This window comes from Alosa sapidissima, chromosome 1 (genome assembly GCF_018492685.1).
Source record: "Alosa sapidissima isolate fAloSap1 chromosome 1, fAloSap1.pri, whole genome shotgun sequence".
In the NCBI taxonomy this organism is placed as follows: Eukaryota; Metazoa; Chordata; class Actinopteri; order Clupeiformes; family Clupeidae; genus Alosa; species Alosa sapidissima.
Window position 1 is genome coordinate 41,414,373 of NC_055957.1, and position 19,181 is coordinate 41,433,553.

Here is a 19,181-nt window from a genome sequence, read left to right on the forward strand (position 1 = left end):
TATGGCTCGTTTGCTGGATGTCTATCAGTCCATAGTCAGTGGATTATACAGCAACATCTAAAGCCAAATGATGATGAAAAGTTCAGAATAAAGTGATCAGTTAATTATAGTTAAATGTAGCCATATTTCCCTCAAATTCCCCTAGGCCTAGTCTAAATAACCTTAAGCAGTGATATGAATAATGAATTGTGATTACTGTAACACAATTGTTATTATCCAAACTACTTTACTTAGACCTTAAATATGTCTCTTTTTACTAATGTAATTTCTTATAAAAAAATAAAAAAAACCATTTGTCAGCGTATTAAACGGCTGATCAAATATTAGGCTACTAATCGCAGCCGCCCATATAGCCTATTCTTGGTTATGAAGGGCAGAGGGCGGTTTAAATGAAACAGTCTGAAGTCATTGGTAAGTATGAATGTCAATCACCAAGATTAGGTCACCGCCCATAGTCCATGCTGTGACCAGGGTCGGTTGAGCAGCACTATCACAGAAGGATGGGGTCACGGATGGGCTACACGTTGACAGCTGGAACATAAGAAATTCATCGTGGAATAACGGGCGATTCTCTCAACACATTTAAAACCATGTTTCCGAAGGGAAAAGGGAATGCCGTGCCCTCAGACGGGCAAGCTCGTGAAAAGTAAGGGCTCCGATCATGCCTACATTATTCCCTAGCTCATTCATATTGTTTCTGCTGTTTGCGCCCTATGTCCCTCCATCTATGGCGATGTTGCAGGAACATGTTTAGCCCGTTTCAGTCTAATATGAATGAAAGATTTTGTACAAACCTTGTTTTGTAGAGATGTTGAGGAATTCATATGGTCACAGTTTCGTGAATTTAAGACGAAAACAGCTTTGTTGATGTAGACTCACGACACGTTCTCTATATGACTGAATCATTTGTTAAAGCCCTTAAACGTTTATCAAGTAAAATATTTTCAAATGCACGTGACATACTGTGTTGATCAGTAGTTGCGCTGTAGACACATGCGATTTGTTAGGCTACTTTGTTTTCATGTTACGAATATGTTACTAACTTGGTCAGAAGGAATGTTGGCTACATTTCGCAAAGGCTGCAAAATAATAGGTTAACGTTATATTGTGTGAGATATACTATAGACCATGTAGCCTATAACCTATTCAGTTTCATCAAACCTGTCTCTTTAACTCATACAGGCTAGCATTGTATGTCTACGAGTATCTGCTTCACATCGGTGCACAGAAGTCTGCACAAACGTTCCTCTCTGAGGTGAGGTGGTCTTCTATTGTCTGTTTGTTTACATGGAGAATGACCTCTTCCGTCCATTCCGCAATGCTCTTTGTTCGGTTCAGTGTGACCTCCATTTTGAAGCTCTATCATATTGTATATTATTTTATGTGCCTTTCCATTTATGATGTTTTTGTCATTGTGTCTTTCCGTTTTCATAGATACGGTGGGAGAAAAACATTACGCTTGGTGAGCCACCAGGCTTCCTTCATTCATGGTGGTGGTAAGTTAGGTTACTTCAACTTAGTGAGGAGGATTCCTTTTAAAGTCTATTAATTGCAAATAACAAATGAGACCTCACATTTGAACTTGTCTCCTGTAGAAAATGTAATATTTAAAGGAAACGTTCTGTGCAGCTTTGTTATCAAAGGAGACATAGACCTATTGCTTGTTTTATTTCTCAGTGGTCTTCTCTGGTCACTCTACCTTATCCCTCAAGAGTTTCAGGTGTAATACTGCTCTACTCTAAAGACAGGAAAGACGGGCTACCTAGGCCAGTTTAATCATCCTCATAGCCTATTCTCATGTGTGTTTTCAATTTGTCCTGAAGAGCTTTTCTAATGTTATGAAATGTGTTGCTTTGTCATTAACTATGTCACAGTGTATTTTGGGATTTGTACTGTGCGGCCCCAGAAAGAAGGGACACATGCGATCACTCCAGTGAGGCCAAAGCCTTTCATGACTACGTGAGTAATGCCCCCCCCCCCCCCCCTTACACACACCCACCACACACACATCCTCCTGTCCTTTTTTTGACACATGCAGTTAACAATGAAGGAATGAATAGATGGACATAATGACTCTTACGAAAAATAACTATAGTAATACTGTATTGTTCTATAGTAGCTAGTGTGTAAACATCTGTGGTGTTCTGTAATGCTTCTATGATATCCTTACCCTCAATAGTCTTCTATAGTATCTCCAAAAATATTATAAGATTCCTATATCTTGTAGCCTATTTCTATACGATTACTAGAATATTTTGTCCCAAAATACAAGTCCTGTAGCCTAGTTCTTTTCTCCGTAAAGGGAGCAAGCACTTGTAAATGCTCCCTAGTTTGTTGGCTGTAGTTTAAAGGTTCATTGGAATAGGTGTGTGAAGAAAGAAATGGAAAGCCGGTAAGGGTTAAGAGATGCTGGAATAATTACATGAACCAGTGCAGGTTGCTTGAAGACATACTGTAAGGTTAACATAATCTCTCAATAGTGCTTCCTCTTTGACTTCATTAGATGAACAACAAGCCTAAATGGGGCCAGGGGAAGTGGCTATAATTTTAATGTTACACTCTATGTTGACACAAAAATATTGTATTGAAATTACGGCACTCTGTTGCATTTTTTTTGCGAGATCTATGGAATAGGAAATTAAGAGAACATGGGAAAACATTTCTATATGATCTTGTTAACTCTCACATAAATGATATAAGTAATGGTCAAAGTAAGTGCTACTACTGGACCGAATTGCTTATATGGTTTTAGTCCATTTACCTTTAAGTGCTACACTAATAGACCAGATGCAATAAACAAGCTGTGTGGAGACAGCAGTTGACCTCTCTTTAACTACAAAAAAGAAACCCTGTTCTCTCTTAGCTAGCACACCACCATCTCAAGTGCATACTTTGAAACATATGATGACTAGTAAATATCTGTCCGGACTAAACCTTAAGACTGTCGCATATTTTTATCTCTGGTGTCCAATACAGGAATGTAGACATTTGATTTTCATCAACTCTAACTCATGGTAATGGGGTCATGAGTGGTAGGACTTCTGCTGTTTGACACATAAACCAGTCTTACCCAAATCTCCTTCAAATCCCAGAGTTTTAAAATGCCGTACATGTTCTTAGGGTGGATTAAGTTGAATAAGCTGCAAGGATTTATTTTGTAATTCTGTGTTGTAGAGCGCTGGTCCCCTTTTGCAGATACTCCACTCCATGTTACATAATATTAACCCTTACATCGGCAGGCAGCAAAATAACAATCCACTGAGGGCCTACCTTCCTCAGGAAACATGCTTCAATTTAGGAATATTTCTTTTCTGAACACACCCTTGAACGCTACATGCACATGTACACACACACACGCACACACACACACACACACAGTCCAGGACATGACTGTCAAGCTCTCAAAGTTAAGCGGTGCCCCCCCCTTTCAGAAATAGTGTTAACCAAGTCTGCCGCTGCATCCTTACCTCTTTACCAACACTAACTAGACACGCATACACACACAAACACACTGTGTAAAACAGGCCTGTCTCTTTAACAGCAGAAATAGCCTCTAGTGCAGTGTGAAGGGTGATGGGGGAGGGGGACACGAAGGACCTGATAATGGCGAGGTTTGCTGTTGCTTTTTAGCTTTTTAACCCTGACACAGCAGGAAAGGAGGGGCAGTCGCGTCCTCTCCAGCTCCCCTCCCCCACAACACAACACCACACAACACAACGCCCTGAGTGTAGGGGGGAGAACTGGGGAGGAGCGTGGAGATAAGTCGCTTGTCGAAGGATGTGCCACCTAAAAGGTGCCAATTCAGGCCGATATGTTGGTTATCCGGGGGTGTTTTTGTCAGCTTCATACTAAACAGGCCGGTGTGACTGACTACTGATGGTTGACCTCTTTGAAATTATAAACTCTCTTTTAACCACCAGCATGACCTTAAAATTGAATTAAAATATTGCTATGCGCGATTGGGGCAACTTAGAGGAATAGATTTGATTCTTGTTTGAAACCCACTATATATGAATGGTGTCTGTGGGCCTGTGTAAAAACCCATTCACTTGATTGAGTGAGATGCGAGAGTGATGGTCCTCCCCTCCTCTGCTCATGAGTGTCATGAGCTTTTTGTTTACTTGCATTAGACACGTTTGTTTACTTGCATTAGATCATCTGTACTGAATCAGCCAGACCTGTTAAAGAACTTAAGATGACAAGTGAATTCTTGAATTTCCCCTTGGGGATCAATAAAGTATCTATCTATCTATCTATCTATCTAAGTGAATTTCAGTATCAATATTATATTTTCCCTTTCCCTTGGCCCTCATGTGTACGCATTCTCAGATATGGTTAATAAGGATTAACACCTCTTGGAGGCAATGTAAGTCTGTATGTGTTTGTATTTGTGAGTTTTAGATTGATTGGTATGTGTTTGCATGCTTTTCTCTCTGCCATTGAATGCAATGGTGGTGTGTAGCCGTGACAATAGAGGCATCAAGTGCCTGCCAGTTTACTAGATATGTATGTTTAGTGCCCATTAGCATTTTTGACTGCAGGGCAATGCATCACAGTCAGGACTGACCAACAGATCAATGCTGTGGCTGCATTATGTTCCGATAATGAATCCTAAATATAGCCGTCTCGCAATATGCCGCTCTCCGAGTGTTGCTTAGTTGAACTGCTTCGGTCTAGCGGACTCATCAAGCAAAACATTAGCACAGGCAACTGCGGCTGCCATCAGCCGTCTGTCTGAGCAGTCCATCACAGGCCTCAGAGGGGCATGGAGAGAGGGAGGAGGAAGGAAGTGGACGGAGAGAGGGTTCTGGGGCGGGGGGGGGGGGGGGGGGGGGGCTGGAAAGAGCTGGGGAGCCAAGGTGGGGGAGGGGTAAAACACGGAGAGAGAGAGAGACTCAATCCTATTTTTTCCCCTTTGTCCCTCTCTCAGCAAATGGCAAAGAATCCATCAATTTTTTCCTGAGCCATTATGAGCGCATGTTGCTCTTTCATATAGTCGTATCATTAGGGTATACACGGACAGGGGGTGCAGGGGGAGGTAATTAGGTTGCTCACTGATAAGAGGGCTCCTGTTCTTGGCTTGGGCTACTGGGATTGCCACGGCAGGCTGGGACAGGAGTAGTTGGAGAGCACAGCCCCTACCACATCTAAAATATTCCAGGAATTTCCTTGACTGTTTTTTTTCTTCCCCCTACAGAGGACCATGGTTCACTTTTGTTTTGTGAGGCTAGGTGAAGGGTTGGGGGTGGGGAAGGTTGGGTAGGGTTGGGTTCTGCTCTGGGAGAGCATGTTAAGTCTGTAGGGGGCTGGAGTGCCTTTGGTGCCTTTTGGGAGGCCTTGTTCAGGTCTGTGGGATCAGCCAGGAATCTGTTGGTGGCTTTAGCTGAGTGTGGTGAGGAAGTGCCCAGGAGAGATGCAAACAAAATGAGAGACACGGCGCACCTCAGCCAAACCGAACATCCGGATTACGTTCCCTGTTTTGATTAATCTTACACTTGTATGGATAGCTTTTCAACGCACCACACCACTGTTTCAGTATTGCCAATTATGTGTTGCCATCTTCAACAATGAAACTAGATATTTTATTGGATATTTTCTTTGGTTCCTCGCCCAGACATGCCAGTTTCTGCCCAGAAAGATGAACAGTCAACGGCCCTAATGAGATGATTGATTATCTACTAAATTTTTAATTTGTGTTTTGCACAGTGTCCTCGAGAGTCCCACCCTACTTAATTGATGTCACTTTTTAATCTTTTTACAGTATTTGTCAGAATCATGGTTCAATTAAGACCAAACAAATTAACTCTTACTCTATCTATTGTTTATGCTATTGTTATATTGTTATTATAAGTAAAATGATCATATTATTTGTTGATTTTTATTTTCAGTTCTTATATAACAAAGGACTGCATTCCAGTTCTGTTCAGTATTTGTCCGTTGTATGTTGTATTTTATGGTTTCCATGGCAGCAGGGCTTGTGGCAGGTGGCAGGTGATCTTGGTGGTCGCTGGTGATGAGAGCTGTTCTCATCTGTCACACTAAAGTCTGTGTTGCAGGTGGCTACCTGTTGCTAGTGTCTGGTTTTTCGAAGCACTGGCTTATCCTAATAACTATGGAGGACCACAGGTGTCACTTAAATGGCAAAATGAAGTTGGTTAATTTGCCAATATAAACAGTATTTAAAAAGATAATTTACAAAAAAATATCAAATCCATTTGGCAAATCCATTTGGCAAATCATTTGGAAAAGAATGCCTTAAAAGAACTTTACTGAAACATTGTAACCAGAGCCCTGATGTTAATGTTCCATTGTTTTCCAACAATGGAGGCTCATTCCCGGAAGTTACAATCTGCAGTTACAGCAGTAGTGGTAAAGTAATAGTATTAATAGCCTAATTATAATAATAAACTATGACAGCTTTGCAGCTCTGCTGCTCAGTTATTTATTATCAGTTCCTTATCAAATAAATTAAAAGAGGCATTCTTTTCCAAATGATTTGCCAGATCTAATGTTGATAATTTAATAATTGATTTACAAAATACTTTTTGTAAATTATATTTTTTATTAAATGTATTTAATATTTAATAACAAATTAACCAACTTCATTTGCTATTTAAGTGACACCTGTGGTCCTCCATAAATAACTACTTAGGCCTATCTGTACAGAGAAATAGACCTCAGATAGCCATTTTTGAACAGTACAGAACAGAATTTTTGATTGGTGCTGTGAGTCTTTGCTACATGGCTAGAGGTTCCAGAGGGTTCTTTAAAGGTTCCTTGTCTTCCCTCATTAGTTTTAATCAGTGATGTCTACATAGTTTTAAAAAATTTGAATACATGCTGATGAAATGTGTTACAGTTTTTGTGCTCCTTAAATGCAAGCCACTTGGCCTTTATTTAGAAGTAAGGACCACTTATACGCTGTGTTGACTGACCTCTGTTATTGCTTGATTGCCACTAAGGGGGGTTATTATTCTGTCAAGTGGAGTCGTCTGTGGGTACTCACCTTCTCCACTAATTGCTTTGCCCCCTAGATGTGACTGATGGCATAAGCGACTCTCTTCAGTGACTAGATCTACAAAATTGCATTTAAATACAAATTTTGAGAATAGAGACAGTTCCACAAAACAGTCCAAAAATGTTCATGGAGTCCCCATCAAAAGCAACTGGTTCCTTGCAATTGGCACAGAATTGTTACTGTGGTCACATTTGTGCCTGTAACATACCTGCAGCAATAGCCTCCATCCATAGCTCTATGCTTTTGTTCCCTCTGTGTTTGAGAGCCATGGAGCCTGCGTTTTTATATTCCCTGCAGAGGGGCGAACTCACCAAGGAGAGGAGACAAGGGTGCCATGGTTACTACCGCCATGCCAGTGTGGTCACAGAGGCCCCTCCGCCAGTGAACACACGAGAGGGACGAGAGCAACAGATGCCCCATTGAATTGCCAAAGGGGAGAGAGAGAGAGAGAGAGAGAGAGAGAGAGAGATTGAGAGGGAATTTTGTTGTTGAGAGGAGTAGCATATGACCGAAGCAGATGGAGAGCTTTTTCTTTTTTTCTTTGAAGTCTGCCTCTACCAGTTGTACCACACCCATGTTGTCTTGACAACATCTGTCAATAATCATTGTGGGTCATGCCGATCAATTTTCCTAGAAACAAAAAAAGAAAGAAAGAATTGATGGTGCTTGACAGTAATGGCTTTCTGTGCTTTATACATAATTAACTTCTCTACCGCAGGGGTAGTTTATGATTTCTCTATCATAGGTTGGGGTTGTTGGTCTAGAGAAGAGATGAGTATCACAAAATGGCCAGAGATTACTTACATGCCTAATAGGTTTAATATTATAAAGTCGTCTTATAGGGAAACCTATTCCTCACAGGCCGTGCACTCGGGGGCAGTAATATTGTTGTTTACAGGCGGTGTTTATGGGTCTGTGTCATTTTCCCCAGAGGACATTTAAAAGGGGCCCGGCCTTCCTTTGTCAATCAGTAATAAATTGTCATGGGGACAGTCCAGCATACTGTGCTGATGCTGAAGAATCAGGATAAACGTTTAGGCCATCCAAACGCTCAGAATATAAGAGTGCGTTGTTTTGTTTTTTGTTGATCATCATGTCTTTTGCCTCCATCAGTCTAACATCGATATCGTTGGCTGACTGACTGATTTTTATCTGTTATGTCTGACTGGCATATTCAGAGATTCAGGTGCTATGAAGGACTGAAAGAATGTATGTAATTATTATGTTAATAATAATAATAATTAATAAAGGGTATAATTAGCATCTAAAACAAAGTAAACAAAAAAATCAGTATTGGCATCGGTTATCAGCCAAATTGGTTTTGAACATCCGTATCCGTACAGCCCAGATTAGAGTTACACAATGATGCATCCCTACTATCTACATATGTAAGCTATTGTTATTTATTTATTCTCTATTTTACATATGTTCTATTTTACATATGTTCTATTTTACATATGTTCTATTTTACATATGTGACCTGTTACCTATCACCACTGGCTTCATTTACCAGACACATTTGGCACTAGAAACAAACAAAGACACCCGAAAAAATGATGCAATTGATATGGCCAATTGTAATAAAGGGAATTGTATTGTTCAGAGCTGTGCAGAGCCCTCATAAACCCTAGGATCACCTTTTCATTATTCGTTGCAAGGTTAAGTGTGAATTCTGTGACCTTTGTATTGTAGTCACCAACTGAAGTGCCCCATGAATGTCAAGACTCTAAAATGCATCAGCATAAGCATCCCCCTACCACCCCACCCCACAGCTGGCCTGGCATAGACTGCAGTAGACCTGATGCTGCACTAAGGCTGTACAAATGTGCTGGGGATTGGAGAGAAGATTAGAGGGATCACTGTCAGACGGACGACTCGCGCCGTCCGCTTCCTCCAGGATGGCCTTCAGTTGGTCCCTTTAAGACCTTATTGTGTGCTGGGTTTCAGGTGGTCAGATGGTCACACACCTCTGATGATTTGCCCCAGTGGAGATCCCTGAGCCCAGAGACAGCCCTGAGACTGAGTTCAGTCTGCAAACGATCTTTCTAGTGGGAATCACCTTGTCAAAGGGTTCTCAATTTGGATTCTCAGTCAAAATGTCAAATTCGGTGAATGTGGAAATTCACTTCTGCCACCATCACATAGGCCTACTGCCCACAAACACACAGGCACTATGGCCACTGCATGAGAACTCACTGAAAGCATATGCTCCAACTTTACAGTTATCTTGTAAGTTTTAGTGTCAAAGTCTGTTTGAGGAGGGCTTGGTGCTTTTCATTATACTGTCTTACTCTGCTACCAACATAACAAAGGTCACAAATAGTGCAGGCCGAGGGGAAAACAGGAATCAGGAAATGAAGGCATGGGTGGTGACTGGTCATTTGGCCAGGAGCTAGCCCACCAAGCGTCCAGGTCTCCACCCTCTATCTTCTCCAGCTGTTAGTCTGAAAAAGATGGCCAATTGAACAAGCTTGTGGGATACTGTACATTATGGCGAACATTATTTTTTATTATTTTATATCAACCAGGACTTTTGACATCTAACAGGACTCCCATGCTGAAGTTGTCTATGCTTGGTTTCCCTTTCACCCATGTCTTCTGAAGCAAGGGCAAGCCTGTGGTGTATACTGTACATATTCTACACACAGCCTACGTTTCATGCAGAAGCTGCGGGTTAGGGCTCTGTGTGATGGTGTGTTGTTTGTTACCATCAGATCCTAGGCTACTGGAGTCTGACACTACCAGGTTTCTCCCCCTGCTGTTAGATTTCACAATTGCTGAGGGGATATATTTAGACACGGCCCAATCCACATTCAGCTTTCTGTTTTGGCTGCCAGGTTCCCCAAGGGCTGCTCCGTTAGACACTGTTTACAAACATGCTAATAGTTACATGGCACCCCTAGACAAATGTTAGCTTTCTTTGTCAATATCTTTTTAAATATTCCAGTAAAGATCAATAATGCCTGAAGATTTGATCTCATCCTCCTTTTGTATTTGACAGCATCAATAGCATTCTACCAGGAAGCTATTAGCTTTGCCATCATGTTAGCTCTGTGTTTTTTAGGATGTCTCATGACATATTGCTGGCTGGTGCGGTTCTGTGTTGTGTTGACTGTTCGCACATATGCCGTGCGCCAGACTGTCTGTGATGGTGATAATCAGTGATGCTGCTCCCAGTCTAAGCACAGCAGGGACCGAGGTCTGAACAATGGGTATTATTTGACACTAATGGAGAAATGCTCTGTGTCATGCCTCTCTATGCTAATTCAAGACCCTGATAGGATTAGCGGGTGCTAATAAACAAAGGCTGCTGCAATGAATGAAAACAGTCAGTGGGGTGCACTGCTGTTTGATTGTAGGTCTTACTGTATGTCTTAGGGGGTGACATAGTCACCTTCCTCTACAGTGGTTTATTTGTTCTTAGCCTTCCATGGTTAAACACAGGTTAAAACCCAGTTTGCCATCCAATGTAGTTACAGTTTATCCTTGGAAATGCTCAACACACACACACACATTCATATATAACATATGTGGCATAAATGTATAAATGCCAGTCTCTTTCTCTGTCACCAGTCTGTAGTCATGCATTGGTGGTTCTCTTGTAAAGAGTAGCACCCACAGCATCACCGTCCAATCAAGTCCATTCAGACGCGATTGAAAAAGATGAGCTGCTTACTTGGATTTCTTTATAAGATGCTGCCTTCCCTGCCTTTAAGTCCCTTAAATCCTGACCTCTTGTCATAATCAGCTTTCATACGTGTATGGGATTTAGCCACAGCGTGTGTAGCAGCAGCACAGAGGCCTCTAAGGCTGACACATGGTGGCTAACGCGGTCAGGGAGGAACTCACCAAAGCCCATGTTTTGGATTGAACAAAGGATGACACCAGCCACACAGAGAGTGCTCAGTGGAGTGCTTACCACATCTGAAGCATAACAAAATGACTGCAAATACATCACGTACAACAAACGTTTGAAGTTGTATGAAATACAGTTAACATCAAATGGTCATTTAGCAAAACATTTTCTGTATTGATTGAGTTTATACTGAAATTATTAGTGTTTCTTTGCAAAATGATTTGATGTCAGCCAAAGCATAATATAGCTAGTAAATACATTATTTGATGTCAGCCAAAGCATATACATTAAGTAAATACATTTAACAAGAAAAAATTGATGGAGACGTTGAAAATACAATAATACAATTTAGAATGTCTTTTAAAGATCTTGAATGGCGTCCTCACAAATGTCTGCCATCAGATGTCTTATCATCTCATTTTACCATAACCTGATACTGTTGGCTATGTGACTTCATGGTGTCCGTGTTCTGGTCTCTATCCACAGAGCGCTGCCGCTGCACCCAGTCCGGTGATGGGCAACATGCCTCCCTCTGAGGGCATGCCTGGTGGACCCATGCCTCCTGGGTTCTTTCAGGTGGGTGACATTTAGCTCTGCTTCACATGTCTCTTTTTATAGGCTTCTGTCTTGGTGTTTAAGAGAGTGCAGTGTTTCCCACAGAATTGAATTCCATTTGTGGTGGTACGTTTGCAGAACTAACTTGAATACAACAGTTTTTAACAAATTAGCACAGCGTGGTTATAATGCTAACCAGATTTAAAGGAGAATTTTGGTGTGATATTGACCTAAAGTGTGTTAAAACATTATACCGAGAGTGAACTTTTGTCTCATAGCTCATCTCGGCTTGTCCCCTGCACTCCGAAATCTGGCGCTAGTTAGCTGATGCTACCAACAGATTTTCGATGGGGGTGCCTCGGGCATCGGCCTAGCCATGCAAATAAATCACTGTTTTACACCATTTACGAGGCTCAAAGTAACTCCACACTTCATTGGTAGACTTCCGAGGGCCCTCGAGACATTGAGAACTTTGAAACTTTGAAAAAGCACTGGTAGTTTATTTACAAGACGATTTATACAGACAGTACCTTCAGGAAGTTGACCGTTCGCCGACATCTTGAATTTAGTCACGATAAGTCGAGTGACGAGTACGAATGAACAGGTATGATAAGGGATCAGATTTCAAAAATAATTCCGTGGAAATGCATGGATTCCAGTTGCTGCTACTGGAAGAAACTGGAATCCATGCATTTCCACGGAATTATAAACTTCCTGTTGAAGACAAAGCAATGACTAAGGACTATTTCTTTTCTGCAACATCATTCACTTGCTTCACCCCAAACAGAAGCATGTCATCTTCCTCTTCCAATCAGTGTTGGCAAGAGAGTGGCGGTCTGAACAGGCTTTCAGTGAATATGCAATCTCAGGCTTGAACATTGAGCTTCTATGTGGGCGGCCCTGGTCGCCTCACTGATAGAGGAGGGCCTGTCTGTCTGTGCGCGGAGCCCCAGTGCTGTCACAGCCGGCGCTGCCGCTGACCTCCCTGGCCTGACCCTGTGATGCCCATTATGTCTGTCCTGGTCCTCTGCCAAGCACAGGAGGGATTCACCTCAGCAGGGACCAGCAGAAAGGACTGACTGAGGGTGAAGGGGGTTCAAGGGGCTTGTGTTTGCCTCAGGTTTGGCATTTCAGGTTTGAGTGTCAGGAGAGCAAAATACATTTGATAAGGGTCCTTTGAATGGGTCACATTAGTTCTTTTTTAAAATTATTTTGTTTTGTCTTTGAAAGATTTGTGGCTGTTTCTCATTCATGCCCGTGGTGATGGTGATCAGCGTCGGAATGGGCCTCCGAGGAAGCCCTGGCCTCAGCAGGGATCACGTTGTTGTCTTCCCAGGCCTGTTAATTGAATTCAAAGTCAAAGTCAAAGTCAAAGTCAAAGTCAGCTTTATTGTCAATTTCTTCACATGTTCCAGACATACAAAGAGATCGAAATTACGTTTCTCACTATCCCACGGTGAAGACAAGACATATTTTACCAATTTAAGTCCACAGACAAACATAACATTCAAGTAAACAAAAAAGTAAGTAAATAAGAGGGCACATATAATAATGAAAAAAATAAGAGCAGCAAAATTTGGTTGAAATTGTGCATAGACAGTCAATAAAATACTAGTGCATGAATTACGCATAGGACACAGTATAGGTTTCATTCAAGCATGGAAAGTTTTACACCAAGACAAAGCTGAGTCCATTATCCCAGTGTTAAGCCATGCATCAGTGGTTATGTTGAAATGTGAGGCAGGGAAAGAGCCTGTGCAGCTGGTTTGGGTTTGACCACACTGAAGTCATGCTGCCCCCTGGTGGTGTGTCCATCTCACCATTTGGCTTGAATTTTTCGTTTGGGTGAAATTTTAGATTGCATGGTCCACACCAGGCGTTTATTTTTTGTGATAAGGCATCTTTACTCAGTTTTACAAGATGAATTAGATAAAACAAAAGGTAATCAGTTCATTCATTCAAATAAGCTCATATTTTCATATCCATGGCTTTCTTATCTTACCAGCTTTCTGGCTCTCGTGACTAGTGGCTCCGTTTCTGCATCTGCTGCTCTCTCTCTCTCTCTGGGGTTCTCTTCTCCTCTCCTGCCATGTGTCGCTTTTTGCTGCCTCTGATGCCATGGTAACGGCCATTTTTCTCTCCGCGCTTTTCCGATCTTGCAGGGTCCCCCCGGCTCCCAGCCTTCGCCTCACCCACAACCTCCCCCTAACGCTAACATGATGGGACCCCACGGGCAGGTAAACGCACATCTGCAAAAGACTCGCTTTCTTTCTCACTTTCTTTCTTGCTCACATTTTCATACAATACATGCTTGCACAAATACATTGCCATTATCTTTAATGCATAGTAGAGTAGTGGGTAAGGAGTTCAGGATCTAGCATGCAGTAGCCTGAAAAGTTGGAGGTTCAATTCCTGGCTTCCACTGTTGTGCCCTTTAGCAAGGCCTTTATCCCCAAGTTGCTCTGGGGACAATGGCCCTTGTAATATAATTGACATATGAAAGTCGCTTTGGATAAAAAGCATCTGCTAAATTACTAAATGTAATATAAATGTCTTATTTTCTGTCTCACCCTGTCAGCACTGAAAGCTGACTCGCATAATCTTCTCTCGACAGCCTTTCATGTCCCCGCGGTACGCTGGAGGCCCCCGTCCACCCATTAGAATGGGCAACCAGGTACGACTGTCGTCTGGAGCCCTGTCCCATGTGCTTGGTCAGGCAGTCAGTGGTTGGGAGCAGGTTGTGTTATTGCTGCTGTGAAACGATCTCAAGGCCGTGTTGTCCTCTCTCCTGTTTCCTCTTTTCCAGCTCCAAGGTGGACAGCCCTTGCCTCCAAACGTCATGGATCCCACACGACCACCAGGTACTGAGGCTTAGCCTTAACCGACACTCACAAAGAGTGTAGCCTACTGCTCATGAACATCACTCCAGTAGCAAGACTCACCACTTTGGTTCGAAAGTACAGATTCGTTTTCACTACTGAATACTACCTATTGTACTGTTATTTGCAGGCCATCCCAACTTGGGCCCCATGCAAAGAATGAATGTACCCAGGGGAATGGGCCCAATGGGAGGTGGACCACAGGTATGACCCAGCCAGAGCACCCCACAACTATTTGCTGTCTTGTGGGCTGATCTTTTACAGGACATGCTGCATGGTGTGGTCTGAGTTAGAACAGTTTATCCATGTTTGCCTGGGTTTCATTCCATCATTGTCTCTTTCTAAATCTGAAGCCTGAATTAGGCAGGGATCACACTGACTAGCGGCAAGCGGCAGGTTTCCTATTGTTCTCTATGGTTCGGCAGCGGAACGGTGGCAGCGCTAGCGTAACGCTAGCATTGAACAAGCTGAGCGTTGAACTTGGTTCAACTTTCAAAGCGCAACGCAAGCAAGTATTCAATTGTCAGTTTAGGCAAACCATTTGTGTTGCTTAGGAACGAGACAGAACTTATTATGGTCTGAGCATTGCATTACGCTTGCCGCTGCCGCTTGCCGCTGGCCAATGTGATCCCCGCCTTAATGTTCTTGTTCCTCACGATATCACTGCATATCTAGAGCATGCCAACGTAGGTGTGACAGAAAAGGAGGTTTTGTTCATTCTGAATTGTGGCCTTCCTCTTTAAGGTCCTGAATAGCATAAAAAGAATACTAAACATTGTTGCTTTCACACCCTGTCATTCATAGTCATCTTTCCTTAAACATTCCTCTGTAATAGTCTGCCTGGTAACCTAGTGCTCCAGTCCCTTCCCAAACTAACCCTGGTAACCTAGTGCTCCAGTCCCTTCCCAAACTAACCCTGGTAACCTAGTGCTCCAGTCCCTTCCCAAACTAACCCTGGTAACCTAGTGCTCCAGTCCCTTCCCAAATTAACCCTGGTAACCTAGTGCTCCAGTCCCTTCCCAAACTAACCCTTCTCTTTCTTCCCTCTGCCTTTTTGTCTCCTGCTCCCTCTCGGTCTCCTCTCGGGCGCGTCCTCTGCTCTCTGCTTGTGGTAGTCTGAACATTGGTTATCATTGCAGAACTACGGCGGGGGAATGAGGCCTCCTCCACCCAACTCCATGGGTCCTGGCATGCCCAACATGAACATGTAAGAGCACTTTGACAGATGCCTAACTCCTCCACATTTTAGGTAGGCCAGTGAATGAAATATTCAAGTGTGGCAGCAGATGAGCCCAGTAAAGAATGACGTTTGGTTCTCCGGCCCTGATCTTGTGGTGTTGTGTTTTCGGTTCTCTCACTCAGGGGGCCTGGAGCTGGCCGGCCATGGCCTAACCCTAACAACGGCAACAATGTGAGTTTTTGCGCTATCCTGAAAAATCACCACTGTACAAATACAACTCTCCTCTGGTATTGCCTCATCTTGACATGTAGAGTAGGATTTGTGGTTGCTAATGTGGCTGTTTCTTGATGCTTTCCAGATTCCATACTCCTCCTCCTCTCCAGGCACATACGGGGTGAGAGTTCCTTATCGATCCCTTTGTTTGTTTGTTTATTTTAATACTAGATTAGGAACTCCTCCTAACATCTCATATCTAATTACTACTGTACATCCGTGAACTCCAAACCTCTCCATCTGGAGTGTGGCTGTTGGTTTCACACACAAAATGTCAGATGTCAGTCAGTGTCAGTGTTGTGGAGCGACTGGGTGTTCATGTCCTTGTGTCTTGTCCCACAGGGTCCGCCAGGTGGCGGAGGAGGTGGCTGCCCCCCAGGAACTCCTATAATGCCCAGTCCAGCAGGTATAGTATGCCCCCCCCAGACTCAAGCCTGCCTCCCCAACTCAACACTCAACTCCGCTCTCCGCGCTGGGCTTTATGCTCTATGCTCGTCTCTAGCTCTGCATCAGCCACACTCCTTTTCCTCTCTGTCAAGCGCGTAACGCTCGCTCTCACGTTCCACTTTCAGACTCCACTAACTCTGGTGACAACCTCTACACAATGATTAACTCTGTTCCGCCGGGGGGAAACCGGACGAATGTGAGTCCAGCGCATTCCCATGACAAAAAAAAAAAAAAACTACAAATAACCCCTTTCTGAATTTTTCTCTCGCTTTCTTGTGGCATTTGACCGTACTCTATCCTTTTCTGTCTCCTTTTCTGCCTTGCGGGGTTTCGCCCTTCCCTCAGTTCTCTATGGGTCCTAACTCTGATGGTCCCATGGGAGGAATGGAACCCCATCACATGAATGGATCATTAGGTAACCTGAGTTCAGCAGGTCCTCTCTACTAATGTGGTGCCCTCAACCTAACAATGAACTAAACATACAGAAATAACTCTAGTTTTGCTGATATGAACAGTTAATGGTGGAGTTTTAAGGAGTTTCTCTCTCTGTTATAGGTTCCAGTGATCTAGATGGGATTCCTAAGGTAATTTTGAATGTTCATCATCAAAATAATTAATCTTATAGTAGCCTACACGCATCAATACATGCACTGTGGCGTTTCTTTGGTACTTCATCATTTCAACTCTTTTTGATACATTGCAAAGCAGATTGGTAGCAACTGTGGTATATATTCACTATGGAGTGTGAAGAGTATTAAAGCCTGCGCAATAGCATATCTTACAGTACTCGACACCAGTAGTTGCATGAACAGTGCATTAGGATATGTAGCTGTTAAACATTTTTGGCCTTGTCCTGTCAGAACTCTCCAAACAACTTGAGTGGGATGAGTAACCCACCTGGGACGCCGAGGGATGACGGGGATCTTGGGGGGAACTTCCTCCACTCTTTCCAGAACGAGAATGTGAGTGGAGGCCTGTGTAGTGTTTTGTGTGTGTGTGTGTGTGTGTGTGTGTGTGTGTGTGTGTGTGTAGTGTTGCATTGACTTATTTGTGGCGGCCCATTACAATATCAACATTGACCAACACACAATGATTTTTCCAGGTTGTACTAAACTGTACTTAAATCTGGTTAGCATCATAACCACGCTGCGCTAATTTGTTAAAAACTGTGGCATTCAAGTTAATTCTGCAAACCTACCACCACAAATAGAATTCAATTCTGTGGGAAACACTGGTGTGTGTACACCATCAAGTTTCACACCATATGTCCACGGCAATGTAAATCCCTACATGGCTCTCTGTCTCTCTCTACCCTCAGTACTCGCCGACCATGACCATGAGTGTGTGACCAGCCGCTGCACCGCTAGAAGAACTACGCCGCAGCCAGAGAGAGTGTGTGTAGAGGATTAATGCATATCTACCGCCATGCACTGGAGTTTTGTTCACCAGCGTCAGCAGATTAGAGTTGGTTGGGAACAGTGAAAACTTCAAGCAGCCGAGTCCCCGTAGCTCCACCTTACAAGGAGGACCTGGTTCATATCCTCAAAGACACTACTATGAATTCCGCCCCTGGGTCGAACTGTTTTTAAAATGAGCTTTTTTTATTTAGTTACAGCAGTGTTTTGTTTTTGTAATGTCTGATTTAAAAGTCAGCTATAGGATTTTTTTTTACCCATGATGCCCTCTCAAAACACGGTGGAAGACTAGAAGACTAAAGGAGGCTGTCTAACACTTCAGTCTCATCGAAAGAAGTCCATGGAAGCAAGTAATATGGGAACAGCTCCACTGGAAATCCATAGAAGGATTTGCTCTGTTGGCTGGTTGAAGACCATTCCAGCTTCTCTCTGATGTAAAACATCAAACTCAGTAACGACTACCGTTGGGAGTTTCTTTTTTGTTTGTTTGTTTGTTTTTTTTTAAAACACAATGCCTCACCAATAACAACAGTTCCTCATTGACAGAGACTATCCACAGTGACGGACAGTGAGCTTGGTGAATGTGGAGGACTATTAGCTTTAAGTGGTTTATTCAAGAGGCAGAGAGTGACTGAGAGAACCATATTGCTCACTTCTCTACCTGTTTTATCAGCAGAGGGGTCCATGATGAATTGTATATCAACCTATTTTGATTGGACAGTAAAAAAATCTATTCTTTTTTTAAGTTTCACATTCACATCTATGTATGTCCTTGTCATGAGTTGTGTTTGAGCTATTGATAAACTTGATATTGCAGAAATCAGTGCCTGTGTGTGGATTTGAACGTCTTAATTCATGTGACTTGAAACTAGGAAATGAAAACTAAAGCATCTAACTGTAACTATAATCTAAAATAAATTCTGAAACAAGAACCTTTATTACCCAGAAAAGTCATTAAGAACATAAACTACAAATGCTGGTTAGTATGACTTGATAAATACTTAATCCAAATTCAGTTATGTAGGAAGAATTACTGTTTATTTATAGAATATAAACCTTCTTCGTCGTAAAATGTCTAAAACTAAGAGTAAAGCATTGTAACAGATTCACTATCATGCATTGCAGATGTTAAATCTCCTTGACAGATAGTATTTCCAGCTAAGTTGAACTATATGAAACCAGAGCACAACCAAACATACAGCTGAAGATTGGGAAAAACATTGCTATTAGTTTGACCAAGTTGTCATAACGTGAATCAATGGATTCAGTCAGGCTCATGTCTGCATCTGCTGCAAATTTGCAAATATATCATGCTGACATGGACCAGTATCTCTAGCTTTTCCAGTTCCTCTTCAGAATTAGAATGGTGCATTGGCTACTTTGATTTGCTGTTGTTGTTTTAAGTTTTTTACTTGAAAAACAAAGGTAGATGTAAGTAAAAAAAGTTTTTGTATTAAATTGTACATTTTACTGGATTACAGAAAATGTACAATTAAAATGTAAAACAGAAATATACCACTTAAGAGGCTCTTTAGGTCTCATAATGCAATACAATGCA

At 42.4% G+C, this 19,181-nt stretch overlaps 1 protein-coding gene across 5 annotated transcripts; it reads left to right on the top strand.

The window, feature by feature from the left end:
- The first annotated feature begins 443 nt into the window (after positions 1 to 443).
- Positions 444 to 18,443, top strand: ssbp3a (single stranded DNA binding protein 3a). Of its 5 annotated transcripts, none has more exons than XM_042088403.1 (18): positions 444 to 646; positions 1,183 to 1,255; positions 1,435 to 1,496; positions 1,875 to 1,959; positions 11,361 to 11,450; positions 13,592 to 13,666; positions 14,044 to 14,103; positions 14,236 to 14,290; positions 14,439 to 14,512; positions 15,424 to 15,515; positions 15,671 to 15,719; positions 15,847 to 15,882; positions 16,104 to 16,167; positions 16,334 to 16,404; positions 16,554 to 16,623; positions 16,764 to 16,792; positions 17,069 to 17,170; positions 17,527 to 18,443. In XM_042088403.1, exons 1-18 carry the CDS (start codon positions 591 to 593, stop codon positions 17,554 to 17,556), a joined length of 1,173 nt encoding a protein of 390 aa, XP_041944337.1. In that variant the 5' UTR covers positions 444 to 590; the 3' UTR covers positions 17,557 to 18,443. The 5 variants fall into 5 exon arrangements, with proteins under 5 accessions (XP_041944337.1, XP_041944356.1, XP_041944346.1 ...); XM_042088412.1 differs by having other exon boundaries at positions 445 to 646; positions 15,448 to 15,515; XM_042088422.1 differs by lacking the exon at positions 13,592 to 13,666.
- Positions 18,444 to 19,181: the final 738 nt, after the last annotated feature.

Excerpts from the sequence above, each read along its gene's own strand:
- ssbp3a (XM_042088403.1), top strand. The coding sequence starts at position 591 with ATGTTTCCGAAGGGAAAAGGGAATGCCGTGCCCTCAGACGGGCAAGCT. Across the intron at positions 1,256-1,434 it reads CACAAACGTTCCTCTCTGAG|ATACGGTGGGAGAAAAACAT; the intron begins GTGAGGTGGTCT and ends CCGTTTTCATAG. Across the intron at positions 13,667-14,043 it reads TGATGGGACCCCACGGGCAG|CCTTTCATGTCCCCGCGGTA; the intron begins GTAAACGCACAT and ends TTCTCTCGACAG.